This window comes from Dicentrarchus labrax, unplaced genomic scaffold (assembly GCF_905237075.1).
Source record: "Dicentrarchus labrax unplaced genomic scaffold, dlabrax2021, whole genome shotgun sequence".
NCBI classification, from domain to species: domain Eukaryota; kingdom Metazoa; phylum Chordata; class Actinopteri; family Moronidae; genus Dicentrarchus; species Dicentrarchus labrax.
This window is the reverse complement of record NW_026136713.1, coordinates 3,930,387-3,952,012: the sequence shown is the minus strand read 5'-3', so window position 1 is coordinate 3,952,012 and position 21,626 is coordinate 3,930,387. Positions and strand designations below refer to the sequence as shown.

Genomic DNA, 21,626 nt, shown 5'->3' with positions numbered 1-21,626 from the left:
AATGGAGGTATTCCCAACATCTTTAAGGGTCTCGGAGCTCCTACAAGACCCCCGAAATCTTGATGCAGTAGTGTGAATTAGATGCTATATTTTAAAAGGCCCATCCTGGGGTGAGAAATGCACATTACCTGAGGCTATAAATGTTGTGTGTGGTATTTCGTCCCTGTACAAATAAAGAAAAGAAATCCAACCACATGACAGAAAAGGAAAGCAAAATAATTTAATAAATTATTTCAAATTTATTCCAACTCCTTCAGCAGTGGCAACATATTTATAACCAAAGGGAAATATTACACTATTAACACCTTCAAAAATATATATCCACCTCCCCCAACAAAGATGAAATGGCTCTGGCCCACCTCCTGAAGCAGAAACAGATTTTTAGACAGGCAGGTGTGTCCCGTGCTGCGACTGTGACAGTAAATGTAGAATGAAAAGTAAAAGCACAGTCACTGCATATTTATAGAGATTATTCAGCATATCGTTTGGTACACATACTGTACAGGGGTGACATCCTCAATGACTGAAACAATATTTTTTATGTTGACTGTTTGTGAAGCTCAACGCTTAATGAAACCTGATTTTCCATTTGTTTGGGTACATTTTGTCATCTGACTTATTTACACTGAGTGGAAAATGGGGGCAAAGATATTTGCAACCATCCAGTTCTTCGTCTTTGGAACAGTACAATCTGTTGATCAGCTGCCAAACTCACAAGACGCAAGATACTAAACCTCAAATTTGGAGAACATCAAAGTTTGGAGCTGGCAAAGAGAGAAATGAAGTGAAAGAGAGGGATGACACTGCCTATGATGTCATTTCTTGGCTTGTGTAGAGATTAACATGTCCAATAGCTACTGGCTCGAGTGGTTCATTAAGTGCTACTGTATTCTGTATCAGTTCACTCTTCAACTCTATCATACAAATCAAGTGAGAAGCCTCATCGCCTTTCAATTTGCATAATTTTCTGTAATGGCAATAAAATCTATTCATTATAAGTTCTGTCTTCAATAGAGAACCTGCAGCCGCGTCTTCAGTTCCTCAGTTTTTACATTAAAATAAAAAAAAAAAAAACATCTAATATTGTCTAGCAGTTGAATAAGTCTTGTTTGAATATGTAGTTTTCTTGTTTCCTTTGTACTAATGAAGGAAACACTATCACTGTGGCTCAAGCATAACATTAAAGTACAACTCTAGTAAATTATACTGGTCCTGTTAATGATTTCAACCCAATCCTAACACATTCAAGGAGGAATGTGACTTCAAGCAAACAACCACAAGACTGAACTGTGTGTGTGTGTACTGCAACACACACACACACACACACACACACACACACACACACACACACACACACACACACACACACACACACACACACACACACACACACACACACACACACACACACACACACACACACACACACACACACAGATCTCTGGCAGGTTGAATTCTCAGTATAGTTATATGAAGCTCAAGCAACACAAACAAAGTACAATCACTGCCCAAACACTGCCCTTGTATAAGGTTGAGGACTATTCTATAGTAAGACTTGTGTAGAGACGGAGGTTTGTTTTGCGGTGGTCAGGATGGGAGGCAGATTGCGGAGGCAGGCTTGGCCCTCCTTTCACCTTTTCCTCTTGTTGGTTCTTCTTGTTTTCAGCATGAAGTTCCCTCAGCACAGACACATTAGAGGTATTACAGTATCTCCAAGTCTACGTGACGAACCTCTGGGTTGCGTTGCTACGGAGGAACAAAACAGGGTTATGCACAAGTCTTGCAATGCTTGTAAGATGAAAAAAAAAATCCTCCTGAAATTGTTTAAAAATTTAGTTTCTATGTACAATATGAAGCCAGACAACGTTTTGGACAAGTCTAATATTTTAGTACCTTGAGTTCTTTCTCCAAGCGGTCCACCTCGGCCCCCAGGGTGTCAATGATGTTCTCCCCGTGTTTCAGCATGAAGTTCTCCAGCTCCTCGGGGGTCTTCACCTGCTGAATGTCCTGCAGAGACAAACAAGAGCACACCTAGCTTTGTCAGCACAGATCCAGGTGAGCAATACAGATGCTGTTGGACACAGCAAACGCCAAAAATATCCACATTTGTAAGACAGGCTTTTGCTGCCAACAGAGACAAATGATTTCTGTTTGAGTTTAATGCTCAAGGTTTGCCCAGATTCCTCTGACTGGACTGAAGCTCAATCAGGAGGCAACAGATTAAAATCCTAACACTGCACAGTACAAGATAATCTGGAAGATAAAAAGATAGATCAGTGCAGAGTTCTTACATATTTTGTAAAAAAAAAGAAACATGCAGAGGGTCCTTGATTCATTTTGAATAATGCTTATACTGTATATTAACAGTCCCTCCTGGAGGTTGAGATCGCAACAAGTGACGTAAATTCAACCAATCCCTGTGAATTTGGGGAATTTTGTCAAATCACCACAATTTTTCTGAAAATCTGACCAAGCACAAAACACTGAGACATTCACATTGACCAAACAACTACCAACTTCATTTTTTGTTGTTGGAATTTTCACTTCCTCCAGCAATTTAATTTCAAAATATTCCTAAAAACAATGCAACATACATTTCATTTTTTATTTAGACAAACTGCTGTGAATCGTGGAGGGAAAAATATAAATAAAATCATAATTGGTGCTCAAATGAGTAAAATACATTACATCCTAAAACAATGCTTTCTCCAATGTGTCCTGAAAATAGTAATTAGGGAAGGAAACCGAGACATGCCTGAGCATGAAGAGTCTTGTTATTCTACATAAAATGCCCAGATAACTGGTTAGTTTGTTTTTTATTGCCTACCAGACATCACAGTAATAAAAAGTAGAGAATAGTCGGAACCTAAAGAAGCACATGAATGACTTACGTTGAGGATTTGGTCAATGTCTTGTTTTTCCAGATAAGACCGTGTCACCACTCGGCCGTCAAAGTCAACCTCAGCCTTGAAGCGCACTTTACTCAGTCCCAGATCAGTGGCCTTCACATCGTGGATGGCCCTGCTCATAATTACATAAAGCATATCAGGAAGACTTCAGGTTAGGCAGAGCAAACATCATTACTGAACACTACAGTGGATTTCCACTACCAGATGCAACATGTTTACAATGTAATATTGAAAACAGATTTTTAATTTCTTAAAAAGGTCCAATGTGCAGGCTTTAGTGGCATCTAGCAGTGTATTGCAGATTGCATCTCTAGCTCCACCCTCCCCTTCTAAGCATGAACGAGAACCTACGGTGGAGAGACAGTGTTTGGTTTGTTCCGTCTGGGCTACTGTAGAAACCTGGCTGTCCAACATGGCGGACTCCAGGGAAAGTGACCTAAGACGCTCATTTGAAGGGAACAAACACAACGATTCCTATATTCAGGTGATAATACACAAATTAAAACGTAGTTATGAAAATCATATTCCATTTATGCCAATAGCTCCTCCTAAATGTTACACACTGGACCTTTAAAGGAAGGTTTGTTGCTCGCTCTTGCGTGTTCGTGTTGTGACTTGAGGCATTAAACTGGATCACTTTGCAAAGACGGTTGCATGAAAAGACCAGTAAATACCAGACGGTCTATTTCAAGCCTGAATGTTGTCCATTAACATCAGCAAACCTGTTAGACCACGTTGACTGGTGTGAGGCGTTGTCACTTGACTGATTCCAGACCTGACATGAAGACTTGATTCATGTCTTACAGCCATGGGTGTGGGTGTGTGTGTGTGTGTGTGTGTGTGTGTGTGTGTGTGTGTGTGTGTGTACACCAGAGTGCGTCTCATTTGCTGACCTTACAGCAGGGTCGTTCTCCAGGAACTCTGTCAGCTTCTGTACACGTTCAGGCTGTATGGAGCGCCCCAGCAGGGCCTCTGTGTTAGTGTAGATAAGGAAGGCTGAGACGGTGCCCAGCAACGTGCCCACGCCAAGAGAACCCAAACTGTCAAAGAGTGGGTTACCTGAGACAACACAGGCGGGGAGGGATGGAGGGCAAAAAATTGAAAGAGAAACTTCCAACATTAGAAATTAGAGACCAAAGTACGCAAACAGAAGAAAGATTATCCTGAGAGTAATTTGGCATATCAATAGAATAATAAGAAATTATAGTACACACGAGAAGATAATATAGAGCAATAAAAATCTGAGCTCATTAATTGCATGACTTAGGGCGACTACAATAGATAGAAACTGCAGGTGTTTACCTGTAAGTGAGGTGAGCCCCATGCAACCAGCAGCCATGGTGACCCCTAATACAGCAGCAGCATCCTCCAGCAGCACGACATTAGTGCTGGGGTCTCGACTCTGCATTACTGCACACACAAACAAGCAGCAGAATTTTTAAGCTATATGTATCCACATTACAACAATTTGATCACAAATGACCAGTTTATCCAATAATCATTTAAATTTGTTGTAGAAATATGTATTTGGTGTCCTACTTTCCTTCACAATGTGCAATTCAACCTCAATGGCACTGTCTGTGTCCAATGGCAGAAACACCAGGACTCATTTCACACTACATGTGGCTTAGAGAAACATTTCTAATCACACTTTTTAATTTTTTATTTAATCGCAAAACACAGTTGTAGGTGATTTCAGCTCATTAAATCTCAATCTAATCTAAGTTGATTCAGAAATAAATCCCACTCCTGCACCTTCGGGACATTTTACCTGACGTTTTATGTAGATTAGATCTGATTACTACAGATTTGCTGTAATGCCAGGTGTAAATGGCATCCAAGGCACAAAGAATTCACACCAATTAATCACATAGATATTTCAGTTGAACAGACCATATTCATAAAAAGAAATTCCGTGCTTGCGGGAGCTCTTCTTTATCTCATTGACGGCAACTAGCAACGTGGCTGAGAAAGGAAAGAGAAAGGATATGTTTCAGCACAAAACGTCAAAATGTCATTAATGATCGAGAGATTCCATTTTTACAACCTACCTCCTTCAGACACCAGAGAGCCTGCCAAAATACAGTAAGCCTAAAACACAAAAACGTGACGTGTTGGATTATTATCATCCTTTATGTACGTTGCATTACAGACAAGAATCAACACAGACACTCACCCATAACAAAGATTCCATGGGTTCTGGGTGCAGCAATCCCATGATGCCATGGTACCAGGAGAGGCCTGCTCCCATCATAAAAATGCCAACCCCACTGATGAGGGACGCAATGTAGCGCATGTTGGAGAAGCCATATCTGAAAAAGACATAGGGCCTCTATTACAGCGGTCATCTAACTACGATGGAAGGAGTCAGTGTTTTCTCAACAACCGTTCATCTGATCAACTTCACACTAGTATTCAAACATTGCCCTGCAGAGTTTAAATGACAGTGAATATGTTTTACCCAGATAACGTGACACAGTCATTAAAGTTCCCCACCAGACATGTATTACAACATATACAAATAGTCTGCTTGGAACAATAATGTGTGTCTGATAAGTTTTTATGTAGGTACATGTTTTTTCCACAATTTCAGAATCTATGAATATTAAAATTTTGTTCATTTGTAAAGTTTTCCTACTGGACACAAAATGTCTCCTACTTCACTGTACAGTAAAGAGTGCAGGGGAACTTGAATGTTCCCTCAATGAATGTCAGCCTATCCATTGTAACACCCTGGGAACCAGCAATAATTTAGCTGGCTAACTTCAGCAATCAATTATTGAGTTTTTTCAGTAGCAATGATAGCTATACAGATTTCCATCATTCGCTGTTAGCCTACGTCTGGATTAGAGTTAGATTTTAATGACAGAGCTTTTCTTTCAGTATCTCCCATAAATGCTGATTATGTTTTATCAAAACCAGGACACAGGTTCTTACCCTACAACACTTCTAGTCCACCATTATTCTGTAAAGGATACAAACATCTAACGTCTGTACAAATGCCATTTGTAAAGGATTAATGCTTACTGTAGCAAAGATCTAAATCTGTAAACTGTAGACTTCTGTTAACAGCCATCATAAAAAACTGTTCCATTTCAGCTAGGGATGTCACAATACCAGAAATGTAGTAGTTGATACCAACACCAATTTGATACCATGGTAAAAATGTTATAATCAAGTCTTTTTGCCCCAGTTCACCATTTAACATCTGCTGATACCGAGACCTGAGCCAATACTTTTCCTTAAAAATAAAAAGGTAAATAGCTCTGCACTGCATTAACAAATAAATGCAGACAACCAAGCTTTCATTAATGTTTTTATACTTCATATATAAATATATATTTTTTATACTAAATAACTAATCCCAGTGTGGGATCAATAAAGTCTATCTTATCTTATCTTAAACAAAGCAGGCTATAAAATAGCCTAACAAACTCTCTCTGTAATCCTTTTTGGTCTTGGTCGCTGAATGAACTGTATTCTGCTGAGTGTTGTTCCTTGTTTGTACATCGTTTGCAATTACTCTTATTTGCGGGGCATTTGTTGCACGTGGTGAGTATACGGCTCTCCACCGCTCTGTCTCGCCTCTGACCAGCAGCACACCCCCACCCGTAGCGGTGTTTCAACACGGGCGGGGCTGAGCTCCTGTGCGCACACACACATGTGCCGTGTGAGACACAAACAGAGGAGAGAGTTAATGATTGAGCACAGTGCACAAAAGTTTCGCGAGTTAATCAAAGCCTCAAATAGTACATGGTTTATGTATTTTAACTGATTTTATTATCAGTTTCACTGTAACTGATCATGTATTCTATCATATGATTGCAAAACTTAAAATACGTAAACTAAATGTGCTGCTCTGCAAGAGGAAAATTCTACTCTTCGGTGTTATAATGACCCATTTTTCCTTTGGTGGCTGCTCACGTTCTGTTATTCTTCTTCGTCTACTTTCTTTAAAAGTATAGTAAAGCGTGGTGCTTACGGGTGCCCAGCATCAGGGTTGCGGACAGATTGGCTGATCCCCAGGGCGAGCAGAGCCTGGTTGCAGGTGTCGGCCAGAGAGTGGATGGCCTCGGAGAACATGCTAGCCGATCCAGTGTAGACCCAAGCCAGGAGCTTGAAGACGAAATTCAGCCCATTGCTGAGGAGAAACAAAACAGGTAGATGAAGCAATTGTAGGGCAATGAAAAAGTTTAGCATCTAAAACATAATTTAACGGTAAACAGTAGCCAGATACATATCAGGCTGTGGACCTGTATTTCTTTAAGATGTAGTCTTGGGGATCACTGTCTGATAAGATTTAGTTATCCTATAACTGTCTATACTGTAGATTGGCAGATTAACAGTGAAGAATGTAAAACCTATGAACAGAATAGCCACTCTTCTCTCATTGGGCTAACTTCTAATCAATGAAATAATAGTGAAATTAAATTAAATTAAATTTATCTAGAGACCCCCTGAAATCGACTCAAGGACCCTTGGAAGTCCTTGGTTAGCTTGTACAGGAGATAAAAACAAAGCTCACTGACAACATGACTGTTCAGTGTAGACACACACATCGTGCTGGAGGTTAAAGTTAACTGAATTACAAGGCACAATAACTTTTCTTTTATTCTACCATTTTCTGTTTATTGCAAAGTATTTCAACTTTTCTGCTTTTATGCTCCCGAATCATAGACTTTAAACCACACTGGACCTCTCCCGTGCTGAGCGCTTAACTAATTGAGTCCTGTGAGTCTATGTGCATACTCTGTGCCGGAAACATTTTGCTGTTCATGTGACTGCACATGTCTTCTAACACAATCATCCTAATCCAATAGGCCAGAGGACCTCATGTGAGACAAGGTCCCATGCAATACAAAATGTCACTGGTGAGTGTCAAAAGTCTACAGTGCAGGGTATTTCTTCAGAAAAGAAGACCTCAAGTGATAGTAGGTCTACACGTAGTCAGCATCTGTTCTGGACTACAGGTTTATCCAGATCAATTAAATTCAGTTCCCCCAAATGTTATACTGATACTTCAATCCCACACACTGTAGGTAGTAAACCCTGCTGAGAACAGACTCTTCGTTCCTCTCTAATCCAATGCCTCCCACTGTGTGCACAAATGTTCGGTAGGGTTACTGAGTGCCGACAGCGCTCAGAAAGAAGACTAGCAAGAGTGAAAACGTACATGCAAATAGCGACCATGACCACCTTCCCCGGTCCTTGTAGAAATGTTGTCCTCTTGCCTGATCGAGGCTTTGTGAAACAAAGAAAAAGAAGTGTGTGATTGTGAGGCACATAGAATAAGGACTATGAATAGTGTGCAGTGTCAGCAATATCGGCATTTAAAAAATACTCTGGTTATCTTCATGGTAAAATAGAGTCATTTAGCAACCGGCCTTTGACATAATACACACATGGTTGAGAATCTTTTTGTTTTCAATGGCTCATGAAGCATACTGTGAGGATACTCTGGCCAACAATCCAGCAGAGTATAGAACAAACCGTGACATACCAGAGTAGTGCACAGCAGTACAGTACAGTCATTGAAATAACATCCTCACCCTACAGTAAACACAGGACTGCATGAATGACAACGGATGATGACATTGTCATATAGATGCAGTGACCTCTCTAACAGGGACAAAAGTCACGTGAATTGGGTATGGTGATTATTACTTCCTTTTTCACAAAGAACACCTGATTTGGAGAACTGATCATATGATCTGCTCACCTTAGTGTTTCCCCAAAAGTGTTTGTATTCCTTCAACAATTGTTGATTCCGAAAAATATCTGGAGATGAAAAAAACAGGAGATACGAATAAAAGGATATGTCAACAGTTCACAAACCGAACACTGTACGACAGCTGTGAAACAATCAGATTTATGAACAAGTTATATAAATATTAACTAATTAATATTAATATTCTCTACTACTGGTAAAATGTGGCTTGATGTATTGAATGTGACATTTGCTTTCTTGTGGAGGGTTAGATGAGGGGACACAGCAAGCCTGGCTTTGCCCGGCAGAACCTCTAAAGCTCATTAATTAACATTACATCTCATTTGTTTAATTCACACAAAAAGTATTTTAAAAAGTGTAAAACAAATTTAATGAATGAATAAATAAATAAATAAATAAATAAATAAATAAATAAATAACCATTCTGTTTTATCGAAGGGTATGTGACAGACTATTGCCTGGCAACTGCTCAGAGCCAAGAAATGGTCCACCACATAACCTCCCAAAAACAGCAACATGTGTGAACTTTAGAGGTGCTGGTAGATGCATTCTGTTAACGTCTGATAGTCTGGCAAGCTGTTTCCCCAGTTTAAAGTCTTGGTGCAAAGCTAAGCTAACTGGCTGGCAGCTGTAGCTTTATATTTAAAAGACAAATAATAAAGTGGTATCAATCTTCTCATCAAAAAATGGCATTTCCCAAAAGATTGAACATTTGCTTTAAGACAAAATCTTAAGTATTACTACATGTTCACAAAGACGCACATCCAGCCAGGGAAAAATATAAACCTACTCTCTTGGTACTCTCTCTCCACCTCTTTCCTGAGATTTCTCTCTCGGGCTAGAGCTTCGTGGCTTCCCCATACGTCTATTGCTCTAAAAGTCAGAGAGAGGAACAAATTAATCAAGAAAAGTTAGAGAACATCTCAGTGAAAACTGCCGGTTTGAGCAATGTTTTGTTGAACTATCGTCTTGTACTATAAACATCTCGTGAGGTGTAGAGCAATAGGACTAACTTGGCTTCTACGTCTGACCGCAAAAAGACAGTGAACGCCTCTGTGTCGTCGTGGGGGCTGCGTCTTCTGATCTTCCGAAGCTGTTCCAAATCACTGTGGACACATGAGGGGGGGTAAAATTTAGGAAGACCTGTGTAAAACAATGTTAGGCAGTCTTAGATCAGCTAATCACATCAGCATGTTTACTTATTAACTGAAAGGAATTTGTGTTGTGGTTGTAGTCTGCCACCTAAGCTAGCACTGAACAGACAAATAAACATTCAGTACCATTAAATGAACTTCGCAATGATGAGATACAGTTTGGTGTTGCTGTATGTATTACATAAATGAACCATAGCAACTAGTATGGGGAGCAGAAGTTACCTTGGTTTGAGGCAGAACTCGTTCATGGCTCTGACTGCAGTGATAAAGTTGTTCTGAGTGTACTTGGCTCCATATTCCCTTTTCTTCAGGACTGCCCGAACTGCACATGACAACAAATTATGATTCAAAACCACACAGTTTAAAAGATACTAAAAATACTATTTAAATCAAGAGTAAGGCAGCAAGTCTTATTTAAAAAAGTGAAGCATGCACAAATGTTGTTTATTACCTTTGACTTGAATAGTCTCAGCTTTAGTAAGCCCCTTAGGTATGGACCCTATGAGAGCAAATATTGTATTTAGTTAGAGTAGTAACTAAAGCAACATTCCTCTGGGAGAAGGAATTATCCTCAACATATCAACTTACCAGAACTATTTCCCAGTTCTTGTGGTGACAGGACAACAGTTTTAAAAGAGTCATAAACAAAAAAAAATCATAAACATCAATGTACACAACACAGTGCCACACAAAATGCCAAGACACAAACACATGTTTGTCACCTGATAAAGCTGGGGCGGCTTTCACAGCAGCAGACAAGACCCCTTCTGCCGATGGAGCCTCAGCTGATGCTGATTTTGGAGGACCATCTTTACTGTCACCAGAGGTAGAGTAGTACTGCACCTTGCCCAGCCCTAGAAAGGCAACACGGCAGTCCGGAAGGCTGAACCACAAGCTATGTATGCCTCCACTCTGCGACCCTGTGCAACACAATGTGTGACAGTAGTTTATTCCTTCTGTTGCACAGTTTAATAACCCAGCTCTGCGGCTCAAGAGTCGTAATATGTAAGAGCTGTAATGTAATAACACTGCTCACCGTAGCACAGCTGGGGGAACCTCGGGGACCGCTGTGACAGGGGCGACCTGTGCTGCAACGACACCCTGCAGAAGACATGCCATGGTCTGTGGGCCAGGCTGGGGAACATCCTCGCTGTAGCGGGGCTCGGTACTGAAGTGCAGGAAGTTGCTATGCGGAGTCACAGATAGCCCAGTCACTGTTATGTTTAGCAGTCAGCTAGTCAATCTAACCCAATTCAAACAGATTAACGCCAAGACACCGCCTCTTCTGACACTTTTACCAAGCAGCAACGTTAGCATGGCTACAAACAAAGCTCAAATGTTTCGCACCGCTGATATTTGTGTGTCACTGAAAAGGCTGTCATTGATAATCAACTCGCCGGTCAACAACAGAACTAACGTTAAGTTACCGACGCCGGTGGCTACGGAGCCACACACTTGGCTAACCTAGCTATTAGTTAGCTAGCTAGCAGTGAGCTAACGTCGTTATCCGCCGTAACAAGTGCTGTGTAACCTTTAATGTACACTAACAAAGAGCAGCTGTCTATATGTACAGATAACACGTTTGAGGAGAGCCAGTACCTTTCTATGGTGATGTTCGTTCTGGATCCATTTTGAGAATCTATGAGTAAACTGACGAGAACGGCAACCGCCACACGTGACCCGTGACCCGGAGGTAAGTCTTCTCGCGAGAGTGTGACCGGTGTCGGTGTCATGACAACGTGTATCGCGATATTTAATAAACCGCTGTGTAAACAAGGTCACTTTATGTTCATGTCTTGTTATAAGGCTCCTGTTAACGTCAAACTACATCACATACAGTTAATAAGAAAGGTTATTCTGGGGCCACAGGAAGAGAGTACATCATTTTATTTTAAAAATTCTAAAAATTAATATACTACACTTGGAAAGGGGCAAAACCACAACATAAAAACAATCCATTATATGAGACCTGCATAAAGTAATCCACATTGTAAAAAAAATACTAATTAGCTTTACAGCAGAGTGTACATTGTAACTGTTAATGATTAACATCTAAACTACATTATTGTATAAATGGTTGGCATAGAGTACATTTCTATTATTTATTTATTATTATTTACTATTTTACATCCTGTTGGTCTATTATTTGTTTATTATCTGTTATTTTATGAACAATTAATGTTTTGTAGGCATAATTATGAAATCTAGTTGGAAAATAACTCTACTAAAAGTACAATATTACCTTCTAAACTGTATTGTGATGAAGCAGTTTGCAACTAAAAAGAAACATTGTTCAGTTTCATCACTGCTCACCATTGATGCAATCTGATCCTAAATGCAAAGTTGTTATCGCACATTTTGACTTGGCAGACCCATTTACTGTATGTATGAGCAGGAATACAGCTCCCTCTGTCTAAATATAAGAAGTACTTCATTCATTGCCCAACACATGTCAATTGTGAGCGAAGATGGGGAAGTGCACCAGTGCGGAAAACAGAGTTACAACAGTCACAGAAGGAAGAAAAAGGTATCACACCACTTAAGAAAAAACCTGCAGGTTTATTGAATCTGTAGAACAGTACAGTAGATATGTTATGACCTTGCATTGGTAGTAAATAGGTACCTTAAGGAGCAGCAGTGAATGACTCACAAATCAAACACATACACTAGGAGAGAGGTCTTTTGACTTCCCGTGCGATCACTTGACAAGAATACCTGCAGATCCATCACTTCCATTTCACAATCATTAAAATGGAATCCGGAATATTCAATCAATAATAATCAAGACCCACAGTACAGTTTAAGAAGGCCATAACTCGGTCTTGGTCCATTTAGGTAAAAAGGAGTAAAAATGAAAACACTGCGCACAAACAAGGTCACTTATATGAGAGAAAATGGAAGCATGTAGTTTTAGAAAGCAAGTCGTCAAGCTGATGCGTGAGTAGTACGGAGGAGTAACTCTGTCCTGGTATGCTGGTCTGGGTTTCTGATTGTATAGGGAAGCAAGGTAGGGGGGCGGGTTTGTGTATGCATTAACGCATCGTGACAAACTCCTCAGATGAGGTGGGGTGGATGGCAATAGTCTTGTCAAAGTCTGCTTTGGTCGCACCCATTTTGATGGCCACAGCGAAGCCCTGCAGCATCTCATCACACCCCAGGCCCTGCATGTGCAGGCCCACCACCTGCGGAAAAGAGACAATTCAGCCTTTTCTACCTCAGTAAGCTGACTTCCTACATTTACCAGAATGACAGTCAAGAACCTTCAGAGACTGGATGTGAACGTGTTGATGTCAGCTGTGGTTTACAAAACATGTACAGGTGGAAAATAACAACTGTGATTTCAACATAGTGAGAGTAGGACAGATAATCCTGGTTAAGAAATGTGAAGACACACCCCGTACCCAAAATCTGATGCATTGTGTGGGTATGCTGCATTCTAGGCACGTCAGGCTTCTCTTGCTCTCTCTCTGCGTTGTGACCATGATGTATGGATTTCTCTGCTCGAGTGCTAATTACAGTATTTGGTGGTAAATGGACTGAAGCTTTTGTATTTTGGTTTCAATATTTGCTGGTGATGTCTTATATCTAACTCCATTTTGTCTAAGCCTTGCTGCTTAGGAAAAGACAAAAGTATACTGAACACCAAAAACTGAGCACCACAATTAAACTAAATGCCTTTTATTATGTCATTTTTATGTGTATGTCATTAATGCACAGAATTTGACATGGTGTAGAGAGTCTAAAGTAGCCCACAGGCACTGGGTTCAATTAGACCAACTATCTTGGGTTCATGGTGTCATTGATGAGGACTGATAGAGCAGGTGTGTTTTCATAATGCATTAGCAGATATGTAGCCATCTTATAGCACTTGAGTGCATGGAATCAGATTTTTAAACCTCATCCTACCAATAGATAAAGGTGTTTCTCTTTTTAAGAGAGGATTCATCCTTTGATCAATTCAAGTACCATATTTAGGTTTTTAAGCAGGTTTTCCTTTTCTTACACTGTCATATAAGTCTAAGTGATGTTTACCTTAACAAACAATGACAGTAATAGTTGGTCGTTTTAATTAGTATTAATAAATACTATTTCAATACATTCAAAAGATTTAAATACAATTCTTAAGGCAAAAAAATAATTTCTTCATGAACTGTAAAGAGCTGTAATCTGGAGAACAGATGACTCCTACCTTCTCCTCCTTGCCCACACACACCAGCTTCATGATGCACTGACTCTTCCTGCTCGTGATGGCGTGATACATTGGAGTGAAAGAAGTCTTGTAGATCTTCACATTCTCCTTTCCTCTAGATTTAATGGCCTCCTCTGTGACAAACACATGAAGGTTAAGCATTTGAACTTTTGTCCTACTGAGCAAAACTTGGCTTAGCTGACACTTTCGTCCAGAGTAAGTAACAGGATGTAGAGGGTCATGATTTTGATTCTATCTATGAGGCAACACTGGACAACGGGAAGCTATCACTCACCTTCTGTGAGGCCCACAGTCCCGATAGGTGGGTGGCTGAACACCACTGTGGGGATAGTAGAGTAGTCCAACTTGGAGTCCTTCTTGCCTTCAAACAGTCTGTGTGCCAGCTTCCTGCCTGCAGCAATGGCAACTGTCCCAACATGCAACATAACATCAGACTCTCAATAAAAGTAAAGTCCTAAGAAAACATACTGGGATAAAACGCTTTATTCTAAAACCAGAATAATAAGTACAAAGCACTGCTGTTGCCATATTTGGCAATGTAGAGAGAGTAGGGATTTCACCTACTTCCTTATGGTGCATGGAGAAGGGGAAAAAAGTCTGAAGAGCTCTAAACGTCTGTAGTATAAAGAACAACTTCAATGTTTGACTAATGTGTTCATGAAAGATTATCTCTTAGCAAATATCTTAGGCTGTTGTAAACCGTAACTACAGATATTATCTGTAACAGATGGCTGCACCTAAGTATTGTGGAGGAAAATGACATATTTTTATCAATGATTTAGTGCTTAAATAAAACCAGTACAGATATAGACATTACATTTTTAGTGTTTTTTAAAACTGAGATTTGCGGTCAAATCAGGGTCTGGATGAATTTTTGGAACTTCAACCAGGCCGCCATGTTTTTATGGCCCTAAGCCACAGCTGCTTTGTTGTTTATATGCATTTAGTTTATTGAGCTTCATACAGCCTAACTGAGACTGTACACAACAGCAACCTGACAAAAACATTATTTTCCTAGGGTTCCTGTGATTGGGTGAGGACCTTCACCTGAATTTGCTGACAATTTCAGTGCAGCCATTTGGAAGCGTTTACATGTGATTTTTTAAATATTTAACACAGATCTTGCCTCTGATAGACACTAAATATTTATTCATTACACTACATTAGATTACATTTCATTCATTTATTCATTTAAATTTCCGGTGCTGTGTTGAGTGGCAGCCAGCAACAGTTGCTTGCACGGTGCGTATTGTTGTATATACTGTACCTACGTTTAACTGCAATTTTTGTTGCACTTTGTCCCATTCAGTTACTTGTTTTCTTCTTTTCTACTTATATTACCTGTAAGTGCTTGCATTTTGTTGCATTTAGTTAATTGTTTGATTTATTTTATGTTATCCTTTATTTTAATTTAATTTTATTTCATTTAATTTAATTTAATTTTAGCTTATTTTTACTCTAACCCTGTAGTACTTTACTTTACCACCTTTGTATTGAAACTGTTGCACAGTAATTTCCCTTGGGATAAATAAAGCTTCTTCTTGAATCTTGAATAACTCCTTCTACCTCATTAAAAATCCCATAATCTATCAATATTTAAATTTAGTTAATTTCTAAAGTTTTCCTGCTGGACACAAGATGCCTCCTCCTGCACTGTAAAGTCCATCCTTCTGCATCAGACTTGAATAAGTTGGACCCTACCAATATGAAAATACACTTTTGAAGGCTGATATTTTTATGACAAACACCCGTACTGGTTAAGTTTGAATATAAACATGACAATATAGTTTTTAAACCAACATCAGTAAAATTATTTGAGTCATTAGGTCAACTTCGTACCAGGTGTGAGAAGAGCTTTGCCACAAACGTCTCCTACAGCGTAGATCCCTGCTCGGCTGGTGTTCTGAAACTCATCCACAATAATATGGCCTCTTTCATCTGTATCCACACTCTGCAAAGAGAGAGAGAAAAAACGTTATTCAGTTATTATCAATTCGCTTAAAAAATCACGTTTCCTTAGAAATATCTGCATCACTTTAAAGCTTTAAAGCTCTGCTGGGATGCACAACGATCATTATGAGGAAAGATACTGTATGTTCACTAATCACAAGCTGCTGACAGTGTTCACTGCTCAGACACTTCAAATAAGGAGCAAGCAACTGAGCAGAAAAGTTTTGCTTCCGTCTACAACAATGACTCATCCCGCTTTGGATGCTCGGAGTCTAAAATGTAAATCAGAATGAACAGAGCAGGGGCAACCAGAGTTAAAGTGCTGCAGACACTTTAAAAAAAACATTCAGGTCAAACAGAGTCAGGGTGCTGCTATATATACACTATCACCTGTATTTACTCTACCGTTTCCTGTCAAAATGGCTGGAAAATCAGACAGATCCCCTCCCTTTTCCTACATACTTCCTTTAGTGGGATACTTTAGGGGAAAAAAAGCTAGTGGTTGAGAAGCCAGAATGTGTGGTATTAATTAGTTAACCTCTTTTCAATGGACCATCTGGCAAGCTTCCCTAAACTATGCTGAAGTACCCTGCTCCTCATTTTATTATTTAGCCGGATAACCTTGTCTTAACAAGTATTCAACATGTGCAAGCATTTCACCTCTAACAAACTACATAACAAAGACTGTTATGTGACAGTCGTCTAGTCTTGTTCCCAGATTATCCCTAATCAGGGCCTTAAGATGACCCCATGCCTGTTTTATTTTAGACTCTTTTTTTTTTTTTTTTTACATAAAACTTCCATTATGAATCCTTTGTCCAATAGCACGTTAATGGATTTAGTTCTTTCACAAAACTACATTCGATCTGAATGAATCGTGTGAAATAAAGGAAAAAAACTTTCAAATTGTCTGTGGTGCTGCTGTAATCTACGAGGAGGAGCCAGGATGAGGGTGACACGGGACAGTGAACAGAGCCAAACACTAATTAATTCCCTTTGCAGACAGACAGTGGTGATAAGCTGTAGTCATTGGTCTTAAATGCACTGTTACTATTTTACTGATGGATGTTGCATGTGTTTGGCACTCTCTCCAGCTGCAAAATCAATAAAAAGAGAGAAACAGCTGCCTATTTCACTTCAGCATCCTGCAAACAGTAAAGATCATAAGAAAAGCTTTCATGAGCACAGCGGACTGTTACCATCTCGCCGATGTTCAGTCCGGAGGTGTTAGGCTGCCTGCCGATGGCCCACAGGAGACAGTCCACCTCCTGGATGGTTCTGATCTTCTCTTCATCATTCTTCTTCTCTGGGTCTTTGGTGACGAGTGTCACCTCCAGTCCTCTGTCCGTTTTACACACAGACTTCACCTGAGTATTCTTCCACAGGTCTATACCAGAGTTCTGCAGTTCTTTGGTGCAGTTTGTGCTTATGAAGGCATCAAAGTTCCTCAAAACCTACAGAGAACATATGACAGTAGATGGGGATTTATAAATTAACTGCTTGTCTGCACAATTTTGACAATCATGATTTAGTATTTATGTTGTTATTCTCACTCCAGTCTGTCGAATAATGAGGGATGTTTTGGACCCAAGGGTGGAAAGGATGCCTGCCATCTCCACTGCAATATAACCTGCACCCACAATCACGCTGCGCCTGTTGGGAAAACTTTTAAGTATAGGGATGAACTTTTAAACATTGTGTAAACGCTAAAAAGATTATATGACAAGCTTACTTTGGCAGAGTTTCAAGTTCAAAAAAGCCATCGCTGGTAATGCCCAGACTCGCGCCTGAAATGATCAATAAACACAATATTTTGCACAATTTAGTCATTTTGTAAAAGTAAAGAAACAACAACAGTGCTAAAGATAAAGATGATTACCATTTCCATGTACCACCTAAGTACAGCCGGTCTTACCTGGAACTTCAGTCTCACTCAGAACAGAAGGCTGCCCTCCAGTGGCGATGAGGATGTGAGGCGCCGTATACTTCCTTCCATTGACCTCCACAGTAGGTTCAGGATCATTTGTAAACCTGGCATGACCTTGAATAGTTTGGATTTTAGCCTGAAAAGAAGCAGATGTCATTATTTTTCTTCAAATAACTTATGGTCTTTTTTTTTTCAAAAGGTAATATAGACGGACTAAACAAGTCTAATAATTCTTCTGAAGATGATTAGAAAAGGTTTTACAGACATTACGTTAACTTCATGTAGACGTACACATGTTTATCAGGAATAACAAGAGACACGCTGAAAAAATAAATAGGAATGTGAACTTACTTTGTCAAGATTGCTGCGATAAATGCGGTTTAGGTGACTAACGTAAGTATCCCTTTTGGCCTTGAGAGTTCTGCAAACACATGATATGATCAAAGATGAGGAGTTTGTTTTTTTTACACACATTTCCTCATGGAGAATCAAAATTGAAAATGAAAGAAAAAAAACTAAACAAAACACAGAGTCACCCTAACATAACTTCTGAGATCAGATGAAAGTTTGACATTAAAGGTGTACAAACTGCTGCACCCCTAACCAGAATGTCCCGCCTTACAAAAGGTTTCAAACTCACAACCATCTGCCCTCAGGTCTGTCGGCAGCCTGAACATTTCCTGCAACAACACTCTGCATTATAATACACACTTGTGTTATTATATAATACTATCATCATATCTATGGATAAACAAGTACACACTAAGAGCATCCCACTAATAGCACATGCATATATTAGAGCTGGGAGACACTACAAACATATCCCATTGTGCTTTGAGCAGTATGAAAATATTTGATGATCATCAGTTGTTAATAAGCCTGATGTAACATAATGCAGCCCAACACAACAGCACAAACTACAATGTTGTTACATTGAATCAGATTTTACATGTTCAATTATACTGTTTCAACCTCCTGTCTATCTTTATATAGGTTATAATTTTTCCAATGTACTGTTTCAATAAAAATAAATGAAATATGGAAATATGTAGATAGCTGGACAGGCTTTTACATAAATCCATACAGACAAACCTGAAATAACTGCCCAGACCTGTCCTACGTTATGGTCTTTCATCCCTGACTGAGCCACTCCTTCAACAGGCTTATCATTACCCATAACCTTGACTAAACTATGCTGTGACCAAAGATAGAGAAGTGGGCTAAAGTGAAGCAACAGAAGACACAATAGGTTGAGAAGCTGTGGTGTAAAATGGACATGAATTTGTTCCAGGAACAAGCCAAACAGGTTTCAACAGAGCTCATTGTGGTTGCATGAAAAAACTGAAAAAAGACAGCGACGGGTAGTGAAACTTACTCCCAACTGAAACGGACATTTCCAACATCAAATCCGTAATCATTGTGATCATGGAGATACTCAGCATGAACTGCAGCATTCCACATAACCTGTGAAGGAAGTTAAAGGTACCGGATTTGACATCTACTGAATTTGGACACATATTAACAAATCATTAACTCTCAGACTTAAAACTCAACCCATCACAGCGAGAATGGAGAGAAATGTTTACCTTCTTAGGGACACAGCCAACATTGACCTGAAAAACACAATTACAGAGCAAATTAGTTAAACGTAAGCTTGATCAAATATCATCCAAGCACAAGTTGAAAAGAAAAGGTTTTAGACTGCAGAGGTCTTTATTTGCGCAGTGTAATAACCTGTTCTGCAAAAGGTGCATACATCGAGTTTGCTTGATTTAACTTTATTATTTGAAATATGATCTTATTTCCTAATTTACTACCAACTTTGGGAAATGAATCATACAAACTGCCTCTTTCTGCAATCAGCATGTGGTTTAAGTTTCCTTCTGCTAGAACAACTGAAAAGTCAATATAGTGGGTAAACCCTACTAATATGAGCACTTTATTACATTACTCATTACTCTTTTAAAAAAGTATATTACTTTACTTATTTCTCCCTGCTAACAGTAATTAGTTACACTACTAGTTATATTGCTTTTCTGCTACTGGCCAGAAAATTGGTAATACAATTGTGCCCCCTTCTCCCCAAAATCCAGACTTACGACGATTAAAATCCAGTTCTGTTTGTTAAAATCAAAGTAATGGAATATTTCCAGTTGTTGAATGGTTCCATCTACCAAACTAATTTCCTCCACCATTACAAAAATGAATCCAAGGATGTGATTGGATGGTTGGACATAAGATCAGCAGAAGGTGACAACAAAATTAATATTGAGGAGTAACTGTAATATCATTACTGAAATGTATTAGTAATTAGTTACACTTCTAGTTACTGGGAGAAGTTATACTATTACTGTAATATTATTACTAGAAATGAGTTACTGCCCAACACTGCCTATAATATATACTGATTCCCAATACAACAGCCTTACAGTAACAAACTATAACTACATGAAGCCTCTTCCTCATATTGAAGCCCCTGTGCTCTAGCAGCCTGTGTATATTTGTATTTCACATTAGATGTTAAGACTGTCCACTATGTTGCACAGTGGATGTTAGCTCCAGTGTGTCAGGGCTACAGGAGGGGAGGGGGGGTGCTTATCGGCTGGGACGCTCTCAACTTCCAACAATGTTTGTTGTAATTACACAAAAAACTTCCACAAAAGGAGTCCGGAGGCTTCGCAGTGAACCTGGCAACCGACATATATGTGTGAAAGCTGCAGCAGAGACTGTAGTCGGGAACAGTGTGTCTGTGTCTGTGTGTGTGTGTGTGTGTGGGGGGGGGGTTATTTAATTTTTACTCACGCAGGTACCTCCGAGTTTGTGACTCTCGATCACGGCGGTGGTCGCTCCGAGCTCCGACGCCCTCCGAGCGCCGGCCAGACCTCCAGACCCGCCGCCGATCACCAGAAAGTCGAACCGGGTGGTGTCTGAGGCCATGCTGCGGCGGATGAGTGCGTGTCTGCGAAAAGACGAGAAAAGTTGTTTTCTGTGGATAAACCAGCAGGCAGCTTGCGTCCGGGTTAGCTGGATTAATATTGCCATAACCAGGAAGCTCGCAGGCGTATGCGTCGGACAAGCGGGGAATGGGAGGGTCAAGTGAAAGCCACTGCTGTGTCATTATGAATTGCAACAATGGTGTGTAAATCCCAGAAAGTGTTTTCACAATAGTCATGGTGATCCGCACATGAGCTACAGCATGAGGGTTACAAGTTCAGGTGTAAATTAGAGCTAATTTTGCAACAAGCGTTAAGATGAAATATAAAACTGAGCTGTGAGGCGTCGAGATTAAAAAGTATACACATTGCAATCAAGAGAGCGTCTTTACAAAAGTTTGAAACAGTTAATAAGCTTATGTTTAGCCCGGTGTTGGTCATATTACACTGTAGCACTCACCTTGGCAACACCAGTGACACAGAGACAGCAGGAATCAGTCTGCAGATTCTTCTCAACAGCATGTTTGATTCGTTTTAGGGCATTTTAATCAGCTGCAGCCACAGCGTGCCGTTGTTTATCTCTCAGCTGGGGACGGCCTGTGGTTCATTATCACATGAAATACAAAAGCTCTAAACCACTTCCTGTGTCACCGGGTGAACTCACTGTAATAGAGGCTCAACAACACCGGCCGGTGCGATGAAACGACTCCCTGTCTGTGTGTAAAACAACAGGTCTCAAATGGTACAAATGTGGCGATTTGTGTTAAAACTGCACCGAGGAGTTTAAATGTAATGTTGTGGTGGTGGGAAGTTGT

General features: G+C 39.9%; 2 protein-coding genes across 5 annotated transcripts; both read right to left on the bottom strand.

The window, feature by feature from the left end:
• Positions 1 to 206: 206 nt before the first annotated feature.
• Positions 207 to 11,513, bottom strand: slc30a9 (solute carrier family 30 member 9). Of its 2 annotated transcripts, XM_051420345.1 has the most exons (19): positions 11,391 to 11,513; positions 10,828 to 10,977; positions 10,514 to 10,711; positions 10,380 to 10,397; positions 10,243 to 10,290; positions 10,014 to 10,113; positions 9,651 to 9,743; positions 9,428 to 9,510; positions 8,629 to 8,687; positions 8,083 to 8,150; positions 6,892 to 7,050; positions 5,086 to 5,221; positions 4,961 to 5,000; positions 4,803 to 4,874; positions 4,212 to 4,319; positions 3,803 to 3,968; positions 2,892 to 3,021; positions 1,894 to 2,007; positions 207 to 1,746 (listed from the first exon to the last, which is right to left on the bottom strand). In XM_051420345.1, the coding sequence occupies exons 2-19, from the start codon at positions 10,934 to 10,936 to the stop codon at positions 1,702 to 1,704; spliced, it is 1,746 nt and encodes a 581-aa protein (XP_051276305.1). In that variant the 5' UTR covers positions 10,937 to 10,977; positions 11,391 to 11,513; the 3' UTR covers positions 207 to 1,701. The 2 variants fall into 2 exon arrangements, with proteins under 2 accessions (XP_051276305.1, XP_051276306.1); XM_051420346.1 differs by lacking the exon at positions 10,380 to 10,397.
• Positions 11,514 to 12,330: 817 nt separating this feature from the next.
• gsr (glutathione reductase) lies at positions 12,331 to 21,578 on the bottom strand. 3 transcript variants are annotated; one of them, XM_051420351.1, is made up of 13 exons: positions 21,272 to 21,578; positions 20,681 to 20,837; positions 19,465 to 19,491; positions 19,254 to 19,342; positions 18,230 to 18,299; positions 17,867 to 18,014; positions 17,684 to 17,738; positions 17,505 to 17,604; positions 17,151 to 17,405; positions 15,841 to 15,952; positions 14,276 to 14,407; positions 13,981 to 14,114; positions 12,331 to 12,973 (listed from the first exon to the last, which is right to left on the bottom strand). In XM_051420351.1, exons 1-13 carry the CDS (start codon positions 21,331 to 21,333, stop codon positions 12,824 to 12,826), a joined length of 1,491 nt encoding a protein of 496 aa, XP_051276311.1. In that variant the 5' UTR covers positions 21,334 to 21,578; the 3' UTR covers positions 12,331 to 12,823. The 3 variants fall into 3 exon arrangements, with proteins under 3 accessions (XP_051276311.1, XP_051276310.1, XP_051276312.1); XM_051420350.1 differs by lacking the exon at positions 21,272 to 21,578 and having other exon boundaries at positions 20,681 to 20,937; XM_051420352.1 differs by lacking the exon at positions 21,272 to 21,578 and having other exon boundaries at positions 20,689 to 20,827.
• Positions 21,579 to 21,626: the final 48 nt, after the last annotated feature.

Bases quoted from the DNA above. Each gene is read 5' to 3' on its own strand.
- slc30a9 (XM_051420345.1), bottom strand. From the start codon at position 10,936: ATGTTCCCCAGCCTGGCCCACAGACCATGGCATGTCTTCTGCAGGGTG. The intron at 8,688-9,427 runs GTAGGTTTATAT...TTTCATCTCCAG, and splicing joins GGAGAGAGAGTACCAAGAGA to ATATTTTTCGGAATCAACAA. The intron at 3,969-4,211 runs GTAAACACCTGC...GTGTTGTCTCAG, and splicing joins GGGGCTCACCTCACTTACAG to GTAACCCACTCTTTGACAGT.
- gsr (XM_051420350.1), bottom strand. From the start codon at position 20,920: ATGGCAATATTAATCCAGCTAACCCGGACGCAAGCTGCCTGCTGGTTT. The intron at 17,605-17,683 runs GTAAGCTTGTCA...TTTTCCCAACAG, and splicing joins GAACTTGAAACTCTGCCAAA to GCGCAGCGTGATTGTGGGTG. The intron at 14,115-14,275 runs GTGAGTGATAGC...TGTTTGTCACAG, and splicing joins GACTGTGGGCCTCACAGAAG to AGGAGGCCATTAAATCTAGA.